Source organism: Geospiza fortis, unplaced genomic scaffold (assembly GCF_000277835.1).
Source record: "Geospiza fortis unplaced genomic scaffold, GeoFor_1.0 scaffold147, whole genome shotgun sequence".
In the NCBI taxonomy this organism is placed as follows: Eukaryota; Metazoa; Chordata; class Aves; order Passeriformes; family Thraupidae; genus Geospiza; species Geospiza fortis.
The window spans coordinates 1167991-1183878 of record NW_005054372.1 but is presented as its reverse complement, the minus strand read 5'-3'; the positions used below and the strand labels follow the sequence as shown (position 1 = coordinate 1183878).

At 36.3% G+C, this 15888-nt stretch overlaps 1 protein-coding gene across 1 annotated transcript in view; it reads right to left on the bottom strand.

Moving 5' to 3' along the window:
* Positions 1-15888, bottom strand: part of HTT (huntingtin) — a gene marked incomplete at its 5' end in the record, with an annotated part of 85836 nt that overhangs the window by 47534 nt on the left and 22414 nt on the right. Inside the window, 16 exons of the mRNA XM_031060067.1 lie at positions 897-1041; positions 1602-1712; positions 2386-2513; positions 3185-3311; positions 4116-4318; positions 4710-4861; positions 7066-7142; positions 7383-7503; positions 8538-8684; positions 10225-10325; positions 10722-10785; positions 11615-11754; positions 13204-13301; positions 13386-13544; positions 14199-14339; positions 14878-14989. Coding sequence (XP_030915927.1) covers positions 897-1041; positions 1602-1712; positions 2386-2513; positions 3185-3311; positions 4116-4318; positions 4710-4861; positions 7066-7142; positions 7383-7503; positions 8538-8684; positions 10225-10325; positions 10722-10785; positions 11615-11754; positions 13204-13301; positions 13386-13544; positions 14199-14339; positions 14878-14989 — 2026 coding nt within the window. The remainder of the gene's footprint in view (positions 1-896; positions 1042-1601; positions 1713-2385; positions 2514-3184; positions 3312-4115; positions 4319-4709; positions 4862-7065; positions 7143-7382; positions 7504-8537; positions 8685-10224; positions 10326-10721; positions 10786-11614; positions 11755-13203; positions 13302-13385; positions 13545-14198; positions 14340-14877; positions 14990-15888) is intronic.

The window sequence follows — 15888 nt, the reverse complement described above, 5'->3', positions numbered from 1 at the left end:
GCTCTTCATTTCTCAGTCTCAAGGTTGTTTATTGTATCTTACCTATAAAATTCTTTCTCCTGTCCAGCCGAGGTCCGTTCAGCAAGACAGTCAGAGGCACTCTGCCTGCTCCCAGGGTGGTGTTATCTTTTTATACTAAAAACTACGTGTACAGTATTTACAATTACTTTCCAATACCTGTCACCTATGTTAAGACAGTGAGCTTCTACTCTAAACCAATCCAAAAGTGGCAACACCACAGCAGAAGATGGAGGCCAAGAAGAAGGAGAAAGGCTGGACACCCAGATTCCTCCATCTTGCCCCCTGAGCCCCCATTTTAAAAACCCCAAAACAATCTATTTTTCACCCTGTGACAAACTGATTATTATTCTACTTATACTTTTGTGGCTTTCAGATCCTCATATAAGGTTGGTAACTTGCTCCATGGGTCATAATCAAAATCACAGGTGTCTTGGGCTCTGTGCCAGGATCTCTGAGCCCCCTGGCAGGGGTCATGGCAATCCAGGATAGTCAGAGGGATGTCCTGAATTCCAACAGTTAACATTTCAGGAAAAAAAACCCTTGACTTGTCTCTCACTGTTATTAACCTTTGAGGACTTAAACCTAAATATTTAATTGGAAGCCTGTAAGAAATCCATCACAAGGTAGTCAGTTCTTTGCTTTCTAGGGTTTTTTAATACAGTTAACTGGCTAAAGAACACTTTTGGTAAGGTAGAAAACAAGCTTGTTTTCTGAACATCAGCTAAAATAGTTCTGTGAACTGGAAGCAGTTCAAGAGGGAACTAATATCAAATTACAGAGCAAGCAGTGAAAATGAAAGAAAATTAGCTCTCTTTGCTCCACCTGGGCCAATGTTTCTACATACCACTTCCCTTACAAGCATGGCCATTCTTAGCATCCAATTGACAGCCAAAGGACATCAGGATTAACACTCACACAACACCTAAAAAAATAACTTCTTACCTGCTGTACACACACTGTTGCCATTGTTGGCTCTCTGTTGAAACATGATTTTAGATATCCCAAAATTTCTTCTACACACTAGAAAATCAGAAAAACAAATGCATTGAATTGATGGTTTTTTCATTATATAAAACATTACAGTGAAAACTAGTCAGTAACACAGATTTTTGTACTAAGTAAAACTACATTAATTTAAGAGAAATCAAGGAATTAAAGAAAGAAATAAGAATTCAACATTTTCTTCCTAATCTTAAAATACTATAATTTCTAACACCACAGTTAAGGAGAAAAAAATAGCAAAACACAGGAGAGGAAGGAGGGCAATAGATCTTCTGACATTTTGTATATTTAGACATATGAATATAGGGAATGACTGAAGGCAAACCATTTGGCTGGAAAGAAAAATCCCCAAGTGAAATTTAAAACGCAAAAACTTATTGCAGTTTTCAACAGCAGCAATTTAACCTGGAGAATCTGCTTTAACCCTTTATTCAACTTTGTGGAAGCACAACACTTCTAGGACTACAGCCCTTTGGAATATTAGCAATTTTGAAACCAGTGATATGTGCTTTCTCCCAGTAAGGACCATAGATACTGGACAAGTTAACTATAAAATATAAAACAAACCAATCTTGTACCTTTCCAATGTCCTGAAGAGTAGCAAGTTCCAAGATTTGAGAGAGAACATCTAAGGCAGACCGCAAGAAACATCCAAACTTCTCATTTGTGTTCTGGAGATCCAAAGTAACCTGTTCCCAGAAAATAAAACCACGTTACTTGACAAGGAGACACAAATTACTGGAAGAAGTGGGTATTAACACAAAATGATCTTTTGTATAAAATTTCAGTGTATATCAATCAACATAACTGACAGCTTAGACTGCTTTATGCATTGCTGGAAAGGCAGGACTCCATTCTGACTATGAAAGAAAAAGGGATCTTCTTGCTTGAGGAAAGCCTAGGGCACTGACAAGCCATGGAGCTGGATGATGCATTTCTGATAAACACAGCAGGTGTAATAAGAACACAGTCCTTGAAGTACATATCAGAAGACCAACTCTCTAGGGAATGCATCTTCTGTCACCTGAACTAATGAGGAAAAAGCTTCCCCATCCTGGGATAAAGTGCAGAGAGAACAGACATGGGGATTTATTTGGGATTGCCAAACCAGCAAAGAATCATTTGGTACCAGCAATAATGACAGCAGAGAAACAACAGGGTGACAGTGCCTATCATGGGCTGCTGTTTGGCCAGTTTTTGTTTTTATTTGTGGTAGTTGTGATTTTCTTTAAATTCTTTTTTTGTGTATATAAACTGTTTACACAGGTAAACAAGTGAGCTGAGAGAGGCAGAGCCTATTTGAAAGAAATAATGTGATTATCCAACCCCATTGCAGTCCAGTCAAACAATATCATGCAGTACCTTATAATTAGCATGGGTTGCTTTCAAGACATCATATAACTTCAGGTATGATGGAAGATGATAAAAGCTTCCTACTGAAGATGATTTACTTGTTGGAACAGGTCCTGTAGCATCAGTTTGCCTAGAAGCTTAAAAAGAATATCATAGTTTAGCACAATATGCCTTTTCTAGACTGCTCATGACATGCACACAATATAATTTACTACATCTGCATTATTAAACAGCATGTTTTTTTCAATCCACATGTATATTGCAAACTGCAGAAACAATCTGTGCACAACTGCAAAATGAACAGCATTCCAACAATCCAGCCTGCTGTGGAGAGAGAAATTAACCCAGAGGGCTTAATACTGAAGTGCATGTACAATTTACAAAACAGAATTAACAAGTGTTTCCTTCATTCATTACTAAGGAAAGAAAAGGTTTCAAGATTCATAATCTCATTCCCAAAAGCAATGTAACTCCTGCCAAAAGCTGGAAAGCAATTTTCAAATTTCTTTTAAGTAATGTATGTGCAAAAATTATTTTAGTCAATAGCTGAGTAGATTCACAAAAACTGAGGAAAATGATTCAGCAGTGCTTTGGTTCTGAAAAGTACAGTTAATTTTCAACTTACAGTTAATAAAAATTAAAACAGTAAAGAAGCCCCCACCCACAGCTGCCTTCCCACCAATGCAGTCCCTGTCAGCCTTTTGAACTGAAACTCCAGAAAAGTTACTCAGTTTTATCTCTTCTCTCTGCCACAACCACATAGTGTGGGGCAGGCAGATGGAAGGGTTAACTGAAGTGATGTGCTTACCTGGACTTGCTTCACCACTCTTCTTAGGGCTCATGGGCACAGATGCCTGTTCCACAGACTCCCTCTCCTTCCCCTTTCTCCGAATCGGACTAAGAGAAGGTGGGTTTGTGAGAGAAGGTAATGCTGCCTAGAATTAAAAGAACTTTTATTAGTTTTGTAAGCACAAATCGGGTTTTCTTCTACAAAAATACAAGCATATTCTTCTTTTGTTTAAACTCCCCTTCATTTGACTGTCAGTTAAATTGAAATGTCTCAGGTTCAGGACATGAATTTCCTGTGTGAAAAGGAAATAGTTTAATATATTCTCCACTTTATTTTCAACTTCAGCCTAGGCCAGTGAGATTAAATTTTCAGCTTCAGCACAAGCCAACGAGATGCAATTAGACCTCAATGACTACATTTCCTTTTGATTCCAGATAAAGGAGTGTCAAAATTGTATTCAAACATTTTTAAAATATGAAGAAATTACTGATCTTAACAATACTGTCTTACAATTTCCAAAACAGTCTCTAAATGCATATGCCTCAAAAAAATCTCAAAAATTCCCAAACCTGGAAGTACCTCATGTAAGCTGTTTAAAAGTCAAAATATTTCACAGGATATTCAGAAGATAAAACTTATTTTTAGCCCCAAGAGGAGCTCAGTGCATTACAACCAGCCAACCAACCTAAAAGTCAACACATTTCCCAGAGTATGCAATCCAATACTTCACTACTCCTCACTGAATTAATGTTTCAAGTGAAGTCATAAAGAATAACTTGTTATGTGAAGAAAAATATGTATTTTTTTCATGGTACTTGTTTTACTACACAGAGTGGAGTCATTATCAAGGAATTAGATACTTACCTGTATCAAGTCTAAAATGTGAAGAGGTCTGTAGCACAACAGTATTTAAGCCACATAATTTTATTTTTTTATTTTTAATATATACCTTTACTGCTGGACCAGGAGCAACATCATCCATCACATGTGCACAAATATTAATGACCTTCAGCAGATGAGAGAAGAGCTGTTCTACTAAAGTGACCAAAGCTCGATCTGACAGAGCTGGCCAGGGCTCCTCCTGCTTTGCAGCACCTTGGTTTGCATCTTCTTCAGCACTCCAGGGATTCTTTAAGCACTTGGGAGCACTTGCTGCAATTTCAGGAAAGAGCAGACAAAACTTGGAATTAAGCACCAGAGAATTTTGAAGGCAGCTACAGTTATTGTCTCTACATGAACAGAGGTTCAATCAGAATTTCAAAGCCAGGAGTAGCTGCACAGTTTAAAACAAAACCAACAAAATCTGAGTTCTTTGTACCCAGCTGGTACTAAGCATGCCCTTTGGCAACTGGAGGAAATTTGCAACTTAGCTACAAAGAGGCAGTTTCTTGTCAAACTTCCTGGGTGCAAGTTCCTTCTTTATCTCTTCTGCTTAATCTTGCAAGTTTTTCATGGCATACAATCAGAATAGAGTGAGATATAGCCCTTCTAATCCTAATGGTAAAAATATTAGGACAATTCTACTTTTCTTGTCCTGCCTTACCTGCAAGCAAGTTCCCAGTCAAAATCAAAGCATCCTGATGTGCTGAGAGGTCCAGTGGGAACCAAGCTGATGAAAGGAGAGACAGGACCAAGCCAGCCATACCAATGGTGCAGCCCTTCTGAGCTTCATCTGAAGAACTTGGTTGAGAAACACTGCAAGTTTAATTTTGGAATGTCATGACTTTTTATCCCCCTTTCGGCAAATTAAAAGTCCTGAGAAATCCAACAGTCAAGCAGATGGCTAATCTAATGAAATTAAATCCGTGCTACAGAAATACACGTTTAACAATCAAGGACAACTTCAGAAAGCAATTTGCAGCAGAGACTTGACAATACTCTGGTTTCTTTAAGAGCCATTACCTTCCTTTTAATAGCAAATATCAAGGCTATAGTGACATCTACTGATAAACTGAAGAATTCTGTATTTTTTTGCTACCCACTACAGTCCTACACTATCTTCAGTTAAGTCTTGTGCATATGCAAGGTAAGGACAGGAGACATTAGCTGTAGTATTGCAATGTAACAAGATAGTGCTTTTAAGTGACAAGAAATTAATTAAACAATTGAATTCCACCAAATCCTCAATATTTTTTGAGTGAACACTATTCACTATGGCCATTTTCTGCTGCATTCTGTATTTTTCTTGACAATAATTATAAAATCAGATTTTCCCATGGAAGTCAAGTTTAAGAAAGGGCAGGCAGAGATCACCAGAAGATGTTTGGCAGAATACTCTGAATTACACACATCACTTCAAAGCTGTAAGACCTAAATACTTCAGTCTCTTTCAGAAAAAGACCTTATATAAGCTCTAAATAAAGGGAATCTGGGAATCTTTCAAAATATTTTTTAATTCAAAATAATTAAAATCTTCTAATATAGTTACTCTGGTCTAACACAACAACAGGAATTTCAGAAAATTAAACTGACACTAAGAATGCTATTATTTTGATAAAGCTCCAGAGGTAATTCCTTTGGTTTGTTTTTTGTGAAGTATTTTCACAGGCCTTCCTTTGGTTTTTGTAAAGTATTTTCACAGGCAACTGTTATTTATTTTACATCCAGTCAGAAATCCATTACTTAATCCATGTTGAGCTGTACAGAGTTAGAATGTAGCAGTTCCAGTAACTTCTTAATCATAAGAACAGCAACACTTAAGATAGGAAGGAATTTTTGGCAAAATTCTCATGTTACTATCCATGTTATTATATTCTTATTATCCAGAACAAGGAATATCCGTATCACTCCACAAAAATAAAATCAAAGTCCAAATTCATATAAACACTGGCCAAAAATTTGTGAAGAAGGAATGAGAGGAAAGGGCAAAGGCTATGCCATTGGATCATTTATAAATATTACATGCATCTTTAAAACAACACTTTTAAGCTAGGTAGAAGATATATTGATTTTATTTTCCAGCTAAGTACTGCTCACATCCTGAATTACTTCATTTGTTACCACTGGACCACACTTTTTATACTACATATACAGAGCATGCCACATTAAGGGCCAGCAAGGGAAGCAAGGGCCTGCTGACAAGAAAAGCATCTGAGGGACGATCAGATGGGTTTTTTGTGTTTGGGTTTTGGTTTTAAAATAAGATAAAATTTCCCAACCAGAGTAAGAGACACAATGACAGCAGCAAAGAAAATCAACACAAATTATATTAGATCTATTTAAAAACCCAACAGGTCTCCAGGTGCACATCTCCAGTAGCTACTTTTACTGCTCCCATGGCACAGCACTAATAATGAGAGGCAAAAATCAAAGCTTTTAGGCTGCCAGCTGTACATTTTCATCCTGAAGAAACTCTTCAAAATGTAAGTAATTTGGGCCTATCATGCATTACCTATATTAACACTTAAGTATTATAGATACCCAATTTGCTGTTCCCACTCAGTGTGTCAAATAAGAACAATTTAAATACATCTGACATTATTACAGAAGCCAAGATGAACCAACTTCCTTGACCCACCATAGACAAGAACCCAAGATGAAAATTTCAATGTTCAAATTTTAAAGAGCTTCTACAAAATATAATATCCCAAAGATAAACATCCTTTCAAAAGTTCTTAAGCATGAAATATTTTCTCCTATATCACATTTCATAGATGCTGACTATATCTATCTTTCTATAAGAGTTGCTGCAGCCAATCCCTGTGACAGACACTGTAGTTCCAGGGATGATAAATGCTGGCACTCAATACCCTGACAACATGAAGTTATAATCTTCTGTATTCTGTACAAAGTTCTTAAAGAACTGCTAAGATAAACCAGGACTTCAATGCCTAAGTAAATCCACTTCTGTTTCATGAATGTGACTTCCAGAAGCTCGATTAACAAAAGAGGGAACATACCCACAGTGCCATCCCACACTCCAGGTGCAGACTGGAAATGTTGTGGAGAGAAGACACAAAGCTTCACAGCAGCCAAACTGAAATGCAGACACCAAGAATCAAATTAGTCTCACCACAGGAAGAGTTAGCAACACAGTATCTTAAGAGTAAGAATTAAATCTATTGCTACTGCCATTTTCACAGTACAAAAGCCTCAAATACAAATACAGTTGGGAGATCATAAAAAAGGCAAGCATGTCAAATAGGAGAAAGTCAGCCACCATAGCAAGAAAACTCAAAGAAACTCATATGTACAACTCATATGTACAAAAACTCACCGTAAGTGCTCTTGTAGTGGATATTGTCAGGGCATGGGAAATTGCTGCTATAACCCTTGAAAGGTTGTTTTCCATAGTGACATCTGTTGGACTTTGCAGCATGTTGTAACCTCTGTATGCTCTGAAATAAAAACATTCATACTCACTAAAACGTGTACTTAAAAACCTCCATCCCAATCAAAAATTATTAATTTTATTACTTAAATATTTAAGCTTAAATTACTATTATGTATTTCACAGACTGCTTGTAACACACAAAACCAGAGAACAGTCTAAATATCATCTTATAGTGTTGTATTTTTGGGGTTGTATTAGTAAATGCTATTTAATTTACAAATAAACCTCTTTGTTAGCAAATAGAAATAGTAGATCAACTATCAATATCTAACTAGACACTTGAGAAATTACCACCAATTTAACTTGGCCGTTGTCTTTGCTGTTGCTCAAACGGAATCAACATTTTTGCATGCTCACAAAGTTTGGATTATTGCTGTAGAAACTCTATTTTCTATCCAGAATAACACTGGATCCACAAAGTCCTATTGCTTCCATGCTATAGCATATCTCTTAAGTGACAAGATCAAGACCATATACCAAAAAGTATAGTATTAAAAATTTTTATGACAAACTGCTAGAATCCAACAACCCCTCCAAATATATACAACTCATGCTGTCTATAAGACAGAAAAAGTACAGCTGGCAGCAAAAATACAAGAAGATCACACTATCAAAACTAGAATTTATTTTTAAATTATAAAGGCAGTACAGCGTTCTGCAACTACAATCATTAAACAGGATGTGGATTTATAAACCTGGATCAATACACCTGAAGAACAGTAACATACATACAATTAGCTTGAAAAGCTGGAGCTGGTTTTATAATTTAATTGGCAAGTAGGGTGACTTCAGGATGGAGAGAAGAAACTATCTCAAAACAAGGACTCTCAGTGTGTGAGCACTCACCAGTAACTCACAGCATATTCTTTGAACATGGGTCAGTTTCTGTAGAGCTTAAACCTACTACAGGTGCTCCTACAGACTAGAAAAAGAATTAATAAGCACATGGATTTGCAGGATTTAGCTACAGTCCTAGACCTTGCAAAGTGAAATTTGGGTCTCCATTCCTTTGGAAGCAAGGCCGGGCAGGAAACACACCTGGTGATAGTGCTCACTGCAAAGTGAGATGGGGGCTGTGTCTCATGCATGAGGAGTTTCAGGTAGACACTGCTTTGGTCTCGTGCCACTGCCACCACTGGGTCAGCCTGTCCTTGATCACAGTTATAAAACAGCTTTGGAACAAGCCTGAAAGAAAATTAAGCATCAAAAAGAAAAATTATTATTCAGATATGATTTAACACCCAGTTTAAATACATTTAATATACAGTTCAGCAAGCTATATATGTTAATTACACATATCAAATTGTAAATAGCTATTACCTAAATTCATTAAGCTGAATTTGTCTTTATATAACTGCTCTTCATTATAATCAAGGAGCTCAAGCCAGGACAAAGCAACTGCTCCAGACATACAGTAATTAAAAAAAAGTCTTTTCTGGAGATACCTCCCCATACATATCACAACAAACACAAAGATTACTTCTCTCTTGCTGTTCCCTGATCTCCCCAGATATTTTCCCCATGAGTATCTGTATCAACTGAGAACTCATTTTTACTGAAAAAAATAATTTTTTACCATCTGATTTCTATGCAGCAACACCGAAACAAAATCAGATCCAGTCTTCTTGAACAGTATTTTCAACTTATGTAAAATGAAAAGTTATTTTACACGTTTTTATAATCTCAGTGAGGGTACTCCCAATGAATGTCCTTATTGGATGTTTCAAGGGGTTTCTACAAGCTTGTAGTAACTTCCTTGGGCAGGTTAAGTCTTTTCCAATCTTAACTCCTATCACTAAGTCAGCACGAAGATAGAAAAAACTTCAACTTGTTACCACTCAGTTAATAAAATAACTCCATTTCAGAATCAAGTCCCTTAATAAAAGCCAAAAGCTCTATGGTGCAACAGTTCATGACTCCTCTGCTGAGCTCCTTTGGCAATATAAACACTTTTAAATGTCAGAACTTTTAAAGTTTCGTTGTCCCCTATTTGTTATTAGGAATGGACAGCAATTAACAGTATGAAAAAAACTAGGAAAGAAACTCCTCTGATAATAAAATACACCTGGAATTCAGTATTACATGCTCCCACCTTCTTTAAACATAAAATTTAAGTCTTTGAATTCCAGTAAATAAAGTACCAACTAATCCTTACCCTTTGTTGCATTTATCTGTACAGCAACTATAACTGTAGTAGGCTACAGCAAATATCTGCTTTGCAAACAAAATTAGCTGCTGCACTGTGATCAGTGAGCACAAAAGTTTTAAGATCCACTGTGTATGACCATGTGAAAACTACAGCAGCTGGGTGTTGGGATAAATCTGTAGAACTGTAACATTTTAAGTCAATCAGCCACTGCCAGGATACTGAACAAACCACTTCAGCATGAAGAAAAATATTCTGAAGAAGTTGAAACTGATAGTGACCCTCAGAATGTAACACAATGTAATACCCTCAGAATGTAATTTAATGTAATTGGATTGGTAATAGAAAGCAAAGTACAATTTCCTCATCAGTCAGAATGATGCATGTTCCAGGTACCATAAAGATGCGTTTCCCATCTCTCTTTTGAATAAATATATATACGTGCACATTTATATATATATATATATGTAAGTACATTAAAAACACCAAGTGATTATTTTAGTTATAGGTACACATCAATATGCAAATATCTTCCTAAACTACTTTTTCTTCTCCTATAAATGAAAATGTCACATGTACCTCATTAATGAAGCTGCAGCCACATGTCTCACTCTTGGATCTTCATCTCCAAGCAGACTTATTACAACATTTTCAAGTACTCTCTCCTGAAGCTTTAATAGCTAGAAAATTAATCAGCACAGTAAATAAAGTTCACTATTTTCATTATTTGACCGTATTGTTAAAGGAGAGTTAACAGGTGAGATTTCTTCTGTCATACAAGCCTGCAAGACCATCTTTACCTTAACATCGTCAACCACATTCTCTAACTACACAAATGTCAATTTTTTAAGTTAAAAAAGAACAAGCCACAAAACACAAAACCACACCAGAGAAAATGAAGATATTTGAATCTCCATAGTAAGTATATCCCAATTGTAGGAAGTTTTAGAACATGAATCTATTTGCACAAAAAATACAACAGCCATCAGTGTTGACAAAATTTAAAAACAAAGTGATGACACTGCACTGGTACCTTAATCCAGAAACACAATACACTGATTAAATAATTTACTTACACCAGTATAATGATGAATACCTCTGTGCAAGCTCTCAGTCTTTCCTTCCAAGAAGTTGACTAGCCTATGACAAAATAGAATTTAGAGTACATTAGTTAACATTGCATGTTACTTCTCCCTTCACTGCTCTGAGGGTTCTTTTTGTTTATTTTTTTAAAAAAACACTATAAGGAAAATATAAGTAGTAAACACTTTTTGCAAGCTTTAGAAAAGGTAAGTTATTTGCTAACCTACTATCTGGCTAGTATAACTGAAGAAATACAGTCCTTCCATTAAAAAAAAAACATTATTTAAAGACCATGATTTTAATTGTATTTTTCCCCATGCACAGAATCATCAGACTATTTTGAAAAGATAGTAACACATTCCAAACATCACTATTCACAAAGAGTCCACTTTTGTATGACTAAGGATAACTTGAAGAATTTTCATATAAACATCTTCTGTCTTTCAGCTTGGAAGAATCAATACAGGATGAGAGAATGCAAGAAAAAGAACAAGTCACATTTATTTCCGTATTAAAAGAAGCTGAGTGACTACAGAGAGCTGACAACACAGTACCTGTCAGGGAATTTCTCTTTAAAAACACACAAAACTGGATGGAAAAACTAAGTTAGACTCCAAATGATGTGGTCCCTCTCTGATCACACATTTACGGAAGACTTGATACAACAGACTAATGAACAATAAACCTCAATACAGTGTTACTAGGACTGGGCTTGGTTGTGCAGTCAGTGGTAACTTGACAAAGGAATTCATATAGGATTGACTGATCTGAATTAGTTTTATGAAACTCATTAATGCTTCAGAAGAAATTGTGCCATTACAGTTACAGTTTTCTCTATTTCCCTGCACTTCAGTTACTACACCCATGGAAAAATAGGAACACTCACCGAAAATCTACCTCTGCAAGTGTTTCCAGAAGTTCTGTCCTTACAAGCCAATATGAGCTGTTCTTCAGAGCAAGGAGGTCAACAATCAATTGCAAACCTAGCTCACTGTAACTGCTACTGCATAAGCTCATGATGCAATGCTGAGAAGAAAAAACAATTTTCAGTTATATTACAGAAGAGGTTCTCTGAAAAGCAGAATGAAAGTCATCGAAAAAACACCTGTTTTCTTTAGAATACTAGAAAAAATTATTTCATAAGAGGTAGGATAAGCACCAGAGCTAGGTACCCTGCAAGGCCAGAAAACCATCTCCATGTGAACTGCTAAAACCTGCTGCTGAAATAAACCTCTGGAGAGGAATGCAGGCCACACAGATCAGAGGGCAATCCTCTAAAGGAGGACTCACAGAGCTAAACACCACAAGCATTATATTCTCATCTGTTCAAAAATAGTCTCCTAATTTCCACAGGGTACTTTTGGACACCTGGTTCTGGTTTCCAAAGTCTTGGAAAAAGTCATACGTCCATATTTGAATGTTCAACTATAGGCACAATGTGTGACCTTTAGAAAAAGTTATAGAACTCCACACTTCCATGTCTTATTTAACTACACAAAATGTACTTTCTTGTTTGAGCAATAAAAAGCAAAAAGGCTTAGAACATTTCTGCCAAAATGTGTAAAGTCTGATCACCTTATATACTGAGAAAAAGCAAGAGCCAAAGTTGACTAGTATTAAGTTGCCTGAACGGAACAATTTTGGTAGTCTTCTAAAAAGCCATTATGACAAGTGTAGTCACACATGAAATCACTACACACAAACATGAAGATTGCTGAACAGAAGGTTAAGAAGACAGCCTCATTTACCCATGGATTTCCTTCCCTCAGCTGTATCACAAGCCCCCCCTCTTTGCATATAAAACCATAATTCCTATACACAAACTATCCACATTTTACTAAAATTTATGCTTTGCCTCACAGGTCCTTAAGACTCTGATTTGTCTGTATTCTACTTTATTGGAAAAACTCTCAAAGAAAGCTCACTCCTTCATCCCTCTGCTTTTTCACCAAACACCTTCCACACATTTTATTCGAGAAATAAAATTCATATCTTCTAAATTCCACGCACCAATTCAGCTGTCATCTCTGTTTTAACAATTGCCCAAGGGATCTTTCACCCAATTTGAACCGCTTGCTTTCCTGACACTTTCCCACTTTTACAAAATTATTATTTCATAAAATAATCACTATTTTACTTGTCATTTCTCACATTTAATTTTTATTCTCCAAATACAGGCTAGAACCAGGTGTTACATGTTCACACTCCCCTGTTTAGCCTAGAAAGCCTTTCTATCCAATGCACTCACCCTTCTGTTGGTCAATGCAACATTAAAGCTCATACCAATACATTTCTCCTGAGAAACAAATTATTAGATTACAATGATCTAACCACATAATTATTTTCAGTGCCAATAAAGTTCTTCAAGAAGAAATCATTTTATGCTGGATGTTTAGACATCTGCACATAGCAGCATCTCAGTAATGAATCACAACCCTGTGATCTGTGTGGTGCAAATAAATTCCTACTGCTTACCCTCACAGCTGTACATGCCAGTTTGCATGTAACAGAGGACTCATCTTTCAATGTTTTCTGTAACAGAGGTATGCAGTCTATCAAGGAAAAGAGATTTCCTAAAAAAAGAAAAAAACCAATTTTGAGCAATGAAACATTGCAATGTTACATTAAAGACAAAAAGATATCCATAAAATAGTTACCTGTTGAGCTTCTGACATTTATTAGCCATTTTTCCACATCAAAGCGAGATTTAATTAGAATGGAGTTGACAATTGTTCCACAGAGAATGGCAGTAGCTCCTCTAATCTGGGGATCCCCATGGTCAATGTAGTTCAGAACATCCGACACATATTGCTCCTCTAAGAAAATAAGTTACAACTACTTTATTTTAAAAATACTAGTATTAGACTTTATTGATTCATAAAAATGTTACAGTGGAGGTCTCAACTACTGGAAAATCAACATCAGCGCATCCAAAACATGCCCACCATAGTTCTCCCCTTCTGAGTTTTCCTTCTGTGCATGCAATCTACAGATCAATCACACCATTCAGACCAATCATCACTATATAAAAACACTAGTGATTTATTTCAACTGTATACAAAATACTCCAGGGAAACAGAAGCAGCATTTTGGTCCATGTATCAAATCAGCTGCACAGCCCAGGTCTCTGTGATTCATTTGTAAAAAATTAACCTAATGGCTTAGAAACCATCTCTAAGAGGGACTAAATTAAATTGGAAAAAAAATTTGTAAAATAAACAAAACCCCTCTACATACTCATTGTTTTAAAACAGCTTCAACTTGTCAGAAGCTCTACAAGCTCATCCACTGAAACTTAAATCTTGCTACAAAAAATATACCTCATCACATGCACAGCACATTCATTCCCATTTGTGCAATATTTGTCCACAAATACCAAGCCAAGATTGGAGTTTTCAGCGTAGATGCTGCCTCACTTATTTGAAAACCCAAACACACTATTAAAATGGGACATGTGAACTGCAACATACCATACTCTTCTCCCATTGCCTCCAGAGGTGTTTTATACAGTTTGCTGAAGAAAGACTCAGGGTGAAGTGCAACAGCTGCTCCAACACAACTTACTGCCAAGGCTTTTACACTGACTCTCACATCTCTATCAGGAACTAAAGCTGCGGGGAAGAAACAAAAATTATTAAAAGGAAGGTATTTAAAGGTTGCTGAATTGTCTAAAATTTAATTAGTAACACTATATAAAATAAAATAGTTTAGCCTGTACAAAAATATGAAGGCAAAGCAAGCAGTTGCAGTTTGTCAGAGGCAGCAGTGATATACAGGCTGTTGGCTTTTCTCAAATGAACAGCATTTGAAATATATTTGAAATATTCAAATACAGCCATAACATACTTACAGCTCACCTCCTTCAAAAAACAATACATTACATGGGCATGTGGGCAAGTAAGAGTTTAGAAAAGGGAAAAACAAACAAACACCTTAAGTCAGTCATATACCACGACAGGAATGTGGTTAAGTCTCCATCCCTGGATGTATTTTAAAAAAACGCAGATGTGGTGCTTAGGGACTGCCATACAAAAATATCCAATATTTCCAGTCAGGTGGCATCAAAACCAAGACAGAGCAAAGTGACCACATTTCCAACTTTGTACATTAAGAGACTCAAAGAACCAATGAAGCTCAAGACAAGCATACCTCCTTTGTCCCCAGTGAGCAGGAAGGAGGCCGACAGCAGCCTGACGCAGTGCACCAAAGGAGCACAGTCTCTGTCAGTGTAGTGCCCAATGTCCCCCTTTACCCTGGAGGGCTATTGAAGACAAATCACAACATTTATACAGAGAATAATTAATCTTCAATTGAAAAAAATAATAGCACAAGATTTAGAAATACTGCACATCCTCAAATGTCTAAAGGTTTAATACAAAACGAATATAAAATATTCATATGCAGTTTAATATATATTCAAAAAAAGGCCTCAAAGTGCACTGCTTTGGAGAAGCTTCTACCTTGTATCAGAACTGGTTCAATTTTATTACAAAAATATTTTATTGTAGATTTTTCTAAACTATCTAGACTCGCTGTCTGCATGTGAAGAGCACGCTAAACCACTTGTTGCCATCAAACTTCGGAAACTTTGTAAGAAAAGCATATTATTTCTAAGTTGTTTTCTGTAGTTTCACATTTATAATTCCCCAATAGTCCAAGCTGATCTAATTCTGCCTGCCACAAATGAAACTTTCATCCCAGCTCAGAACAAGGTCCAAAGATAAAGTCAAAAATGTAAAGAGGAAGTCAGTAATTTGCAGTTAGAATGGCACCAGGCTCAAAGACTAACCTCCGAGGAGATCATGAAGTTACCTACACAGGTAGCAATGAGCACAAAGATATTTCAAGTAAGAAAGTATCAGTGTAGCCTACTAATGCACAGACAAAAAGGGTTTGTGTTCTCAGCAGGGTGTTCTGGTATGGCTTTGCTGGTGATTGCATTTAAGATATCAACACTTATGTATTCACTTTTTGTTAAATGAAATTCAGGCTGTAACTCAGATTCCCTATGCAACCTGAGTTACTTTGACCTATAACAAGGTACATCACATATACATGCTTCCCACATTTACCACTAGAATTTACTTCATCATAACTGTCATTTAATTTTGTTTTTAAATGTCATTGTTTTGAACTTTAAAACTGACCACTGTGATTACT